The sequence below is a fragment of the Sorex fumeus genome, unplaced genomic scaffold (genome assembly GCF_029834395.1).
Source record: "Sorex fumeus unplaced genomic scaffold, SorFum_2.1 ptg000129l, whole genome shotgun sequence".
Lineage (NCBI taxonomy): Eukaryota > Metazoa > Chordata > Mammalia > Eulipotyphla > Soricidae > Sorex > Sorex fumeus.
This window is the reverse complement of record NW_026606186.1, coordinates 153,692-159,691: the sequence shown is the minus strand read 5'-3', so window position 1 is coordinate 159,691 and position 6,000 is coordinate 153,692. Positions and strand designations below refer to the sequence as shown.

The 6,000-nt window shown below is 40.7% G+C and overlaps 1 protein-coding gene across 1 annotated transcript in view; it reads right to left on the bottom strand.

Annotated features, from left to right (window-relative positions):
* Positions 1-1,063: 1,063 nt before the first annotated feature.
* Positions 1,064-6,000, bottom strand: part of FILIP1L (filamin A interacting protein 1 like) — a 119,965-nt gene continuing 115,028 nt past the window's right edge. The window contains exon 5 of the mRNA XM_056138522.1: positions 1,064-1,395. Within this exon, the coding sequence (XP_055994497.1) occupies positions 1,204-1,395 (192 nt within the window). The 3' untranslated portion in view covers positions 1,064-1,203. The remainder of the gene's footprint in view (positions 1,396-6,000) is intronic.

Below are 6,000 nucleotides of genomic sequence, written 5' to 3'. Positions count from 1 at the left end.
ATGGGTGAATGTGGAGAAGAGCAGTTCCTTGCGCTTGCTATGCCGACTCCAGCCCAGCCCGCCAGCTGAAGGCCTCTCATGGGCCGCAGGATTATTTCCAACTGGATCAGGCCCCAGTTTTTTGTGTAGGATCATAGAGAATGCTGGGTCATGGTCCTTGAAGATTTGTTTGTTTTATCCGAAGGAGGCTCTGTGAAATGTAATTATCCCTGTATAAAATGTCTTTGGATCTTGAAGCATCATTGCGTTACTCTATCCTCACCGAATTTTTAGCACATTTTCCTTACCAAATAGAACCCTTCCATGGAAAGGAATTCTTCTAGTTTATTGCTGGGGTTTATAGAGAGATGATTGTTTGGAGTCTTCAATCTTCAGTTGGTGATACTCATGGGTTATTGGAACTGGGAAGGATGTAAAGATTTCTAGCCACAAGATGAATTAGAGGATGCCAGTTATAAGGCTTTTGATACTCATGACTGAATTACTCTCATAATTGTTGTTGAGGTTGCTTATCTCACGAAACCAGAAAGGGGCACGATTTTAGTTTTTAAAAAAAGAAGACAGAAAACTAAGTGCCAACAGTCAAGTGAAAATGCATGCCACGTAAACAGTTATTGGGTTGACTACACAAAGGATGTGTTCAGGTACTCACTTTTGTATTCTTTTACTTTTTTGTAACCAAGAGCTACCTCCCTTTTTCTTCTGGTCCTCAAGAAATCATAGTTTCATACCTTTAGAGTCTGATTCCAATTTTCCTGCCATTTTGATAGAAAAGATCTGACTCTCTTGAAGCAGATGAGAAATCTTACTGCTTATTGCATCTCCTATCCATCCCCCCCCCCCCCCCTTGGTATATCTTTTTTAGCAAAATATGCTCCAGTTACTTCCTGCCATCATCAGAATACCTTCCAGCTGTGTTTCGTGAGTTCAGTGGCATCCCAGTCTGCCAAGGACCTGGGAGGATGTATCTGGCTCGGTGATAGCGCGAATGTAGCTGCACACATGTAGGTAAAATGACTGTGAACGTGCTACTTCTTCAGGATCCTATTCACAAGGTCCCGCAACCTGCAAATGACCATCTGTCATCCTACTGCTTTTCCACGTCCTGGAGACTGCTCTTTCTCTTCAACCCCCGTGGCAGCATTTCCAGCTTTCCACAGTATTTCTGTAGGCGAATGTTTTCAGGCAGTGCATTGGGCTGGCTTACCTTTTCCCTCCCACGTGGAGGAAAGTATTGGAGGTGACAGTCTTTATGATATGTAACTTCCCACAGCCAGTGTGGTGCATAGACTTATCCACCGGTCCCAGGGGAGCTTTAGAATGAAGCAGAGTAATGCTTGGAGATGCTGATTTAAGGCGCCATGTTGGGGTTCTCTGCCGGCGTACCTCCTTGATCTTAATTAGACAGAAGAATAAAAGGTAGTTAATGGCACAGTTGCAGAGGTAGATTTTGTTCAACTTACAGAATGTGGTTCCTTTTAAAAGGACTATTTTTGGGGTGGGGTGGGGGATTGCTACATCAGATTCAGTTTTGTCAAGGCAAGTGAGGAAAAAATCAGAAAAAGCAATTCTACCAACATGTGTGCTGTGCGTGAGATCCTTGGTGGTAGGTACCGGTGTATTTAAGTGAGTTCTATTTCTTGCCTTTTGGCAAGTAGAATAGTGGGAAATAAGCAAGAGAAATGTCTCAGATATAATCTCAGAGAGTCATAAGATTGCCAGAGAAAAGTTAAATTTAACTGAGGGGGTCTAAGAGTTTCAGCAGGAAATTAGAAGGGGGATTCATGAAGAAAGACATTTTTGACTTCTACCTTCCAAAATATTGAAGGTCTTTCACAGCAAGAAAAGGATGGTATTCCAGAGGAAGGAAATATTCTAATGGCCCTGAGATTGGAAATTGAACTGTAGCACTGTCCTCCCGTTGTTCATTGAGTTGCTTGAGTGGGTCCAGTAACGTCTCTTTTGTGAGACTTGTTGTTACTGTGTTTGGCATATCGAATATGTGCCAGGCTTTGCTGTGCCGGCGAGATTCTCTTGGTAGCTTGCTGGGCTCTCTGGGAGGGGAGGAGGAATCGAACCCGGCTAGGCCAGGCTGGACAGTGGAAATTGAACACAGTTGAAAAATGTAATGACTTCAAATTAGGTTGTATTTGAGGTATACAGTATCAGACATTTATTGTTTTATTCATTTGTTTTCTTGGTAACTTCTGCTCTGTGCCTGAGAGCACTTCTGGAAAGGCTTCAGGGATCATGTGTGGAGCTAAGGATCAAAACCAGACCCACCCACATGCAAGGCAAACACCTTATCCACTACACTATCTCTGGTCAGAATGGAAATGTTACCTGGGGCTAGAGAGGGAAAATTGTAATTCTTTAGATTGTGTTTGTGTGATTGGGGTATGCGGGAGGGAGGATGGCAATGGACAAGGGACCAGAGCGATAAGAAGGATATGGGCTGGGGAAAGACATACTGTGGAGATAGAATTGTAGTTTGTTAGTAACATGAGAGGCGAGAGAGGACTCGCAGGTTGAATATCTGGATCGGGAGAGTGGGTTGTGGAGTGTGAAAGAGTGAAGACTTAATTCATGCTCTTTTAATTTATTAATTAATGTAAGACAAAAAATTGTTTGTTGAAAAGAGATAGGGGGGAAAGATCTTAACCAACTGTAGTTCTTTTTATGTTTGTTTACTTGGGGACCACACCCTGCCATGCTCAGAGCTTCTCTTGACTTTATGCTCTAAGATCACGCCTCGCAATGCTCAGGGGACCCTATGGGACACTGGATATGGAATGCAGATTGGTTACATACAAGATAAGCACTCCACTCATAGTACTATCTCTCTGGCCCCAGCTGATTGTAGAACTTGCATTATAATTATAATCTCACAGTAATTATCCATGTTATTACCCCTCTCTTTTTTGTGCATATTATGGGCTCTGCTGTGAATCTTTTATGTTAGATTCCATCTGTGGTTTTCATCATAGATTTCTAATGCTGTTTTTGTGGGAGTCCTTTATTTTTCATTTTATAGAAGAATTCTTCCACCTTTTTATTGTACTGATGAAGTACAGTGAAGTCCTGTTTTCTCTAACTAAATATTTATTTAAAAACAGATATATATTTAAAATATACTAGTACTAGAGTGATAAATAGGATAGTGGGTAGCGTGCTGCCCTTGCACACAGCCAACTTGGGTTCTATCTTTGGCACCCTGTGCTGTTCCGGAGCCCTGCCAGGAGTTCTCCGTGAGCAAAGAGCCAGGAGTCAGCCCTGAGCATTGCTGGATGTGGCCCCCCAAAGTCGCCCAGGATGGGATCAGAGGGCCCAGGGACCATTCCTGCCCTGCCAACTAGGCCAGTCAGTTCTACAGCCCAAGGCTGCAGTCCTCTTTGAGACCATGTGATGTTTGGGACAACGGAGGTACCAGGGCCATGCCCGCCTGTCCAGGCATTGTCTAGGATCACACGAGGGTCCTGCACAAGCTTTGCCTCTGCCACCTGTGTCCCTGGTCCCTTAAAATACTTGCTGTCTTATTGTTGGTGTGGTTTGTTTGGTTCACACCCAGCAGTGCCCAGGACTTACTCCTGACTGCTCAGGGATCGCTTCTGGAGAGGCCTAGGGACCATATGTACTGCCAAGGAGAGAACTCAGGTTGACTGCATGCATCTCTCAGCTCCATACCTACTAATTTGCATAGCAGTCAAATTTATATTTTATTATACAGACTTGGCTAAAAATTTAATGATTTCAATTAAGGATAAACTTTATGGAGACTGTGCATTCTTTTGTTTCTTTTAGACCATCTTCTCTGCTTCATTAGTAGAAGAGTGGGCTTTTAGTATTCTTACCAGCTTTTTTCTCTTTTCTTGCACTTAATATTGTGTATAGCAAAGGAGATTCTGATACTCTGCTACTAGTATCATCCTCCTTATCTAAATGGTATGGAATGCCATTGATTCCATACTATTTAGAATATTTATAACCATTTAATATGGAATCTCATCTGTAGTACTTAACATGCTCAGCTCATTCATCTTTTGTTTTTTTTTGTTATTCTTTTTTAATTTTCAAAAAAAAATAGGACTGTTACCATTAAGGATTTAGTGAGTTGGACAGCCTCAGCAATGATTAAGACAGCAATTTAATCATGAGTATCAGAATTCCTAAAACTGGTATCCGGTGACTAGTACATTTTGTAGCCAATAATCTTTTCTAGGGAATGTCAAGAGATACAGGCCGCGCATTTTGATTTAGCATTATTTTTATCATTGAAAAATGGACACAGCTTAAGACTTCATAAAAAAGGATGGAGTAAATAAATTAGTTCAAAATCACATGGAAGTATTATGTCTTTGATTTTGCTTTGAAAGTAATAAGCAATGTGTATTTGGAAACATTGAAATACTCTATCCATGCTATCTGTATACATGCTTGAAGAAGCATACCAGTGCTATCAGTGGTTAATTGGTTAGTGGAGTTCTAAGTGCTTTGTGTGTGTGTGTGTGTGTGTGTGTGTGTGTGTGTGTGTGTGTGTTTACATATTCTCTAGTAATTTAACATAAAAAAGGAATAGTGAGTAATTTAAGGTTTGAAAAGGAAGGGAACACTCTAGAGGTCAAGACATTGACTATATCATCCAAACCATGAGTAGCAATAACTGCAGTTGAAATGAGTGTCGAACTTACTCAAGTTGACTGATCCTGTGCTCAGAGCTTGAGTTACAGCCTTTCCAGTATACATTTTAGTAGTCTTTTAACTGTCAAGATTTAGGTTGATTTTCCTAAGTTTATGTTAGAACAAAATGGTGGTCTATTTAAACTTTAGGGACCCCTAAAAATTGTAAATTCATTTGTTTGTGGACGTGCCCAATAATCTACATTTTAAATAAATCCTCAGGTTATTTATCTTGTGCAGGTGTTCATACTGCCACACTTTGAGAAACTGCCATAGTTTGAAATTCATTTTTTTTTCCTTTCTTTTTTTTTAAAGTTTTCTTTCACCTGGAACCTTGGTAATTCTACCTGGGTAGTTTAACACTTTGAAAGACCAAGATGGGTTCAGTGGTTACCTGAAAGAATGCTCATCAGAATCCCTTTTGGGGTTTATAAAACCACTGCAGCTTCCCAGCCCCCATCTTAGAACCTAGTGATGTAGCTTGTTCTTGGAGTGAGGTGTGAATGTGAATCATAATGAGCCTCACAGAATCTTCAGAACTGAAATAAGTTCTATAAGCCAGCATGCACGGAACAGTGTTGTTTGTTTTAAGCGATTCTCCTGTGTGTTGAAGACAGTGTGACTAGGGAGGTGGTCATTAGTAGGGCCAGCTCTCTAAAAGTTATTCGGCACCCGAACCCTTCTGTTATAATCACTTTCATAGGAAATTAGCGTGCGCGGTAAGAGTATATTCTCTTAATAACTCTCATTTCATTACGTAGCTTTTACCTCTAGGTGGCAGCAAAGGCTTCTTAGTTTTCAAAGACCCTTTTTGTTCCCAAATCTTTAAAAAAGAATTTTTGTCGGGGGCAGGCGGGTGTATGAATTGTATACTTGGATATGTTTCAGTAAATGAGGTATGGAGCTTTAAAATATGTCTCGTCTTAGATAATATTTTGGAACATTATGTCAGATAGCATCAAGAAAGTTTTGTCCAAATTTGGAGTGTGTATTCTAAAAGGAAGCCATATGGCTCGTTTAAGACCACACAGTGAATCTTCTGCTCAGAGCTGGGGGTTCCTGGGTTTCATCATGAAGCAGATGTCTTGGGAGGAGATGAAGCAAGTTGGAAAGCTCATTCATAGAAAATGCTTTACAAAAAAAAAAGTTTCACTCCTTTCAACATGGACTCTGGGGTTTGGGATAAATTGCAGGTCTGAAGGTTACTGAGTTTAATACTATGTTTGATCTTAACCAAAAGACCGAGACACAATGGTTACTGGGTTTAGCGAGGTAGAGGTATTGGTTTAATGCAGGGAAGAGTAGAAAAAAAATAAATGTATG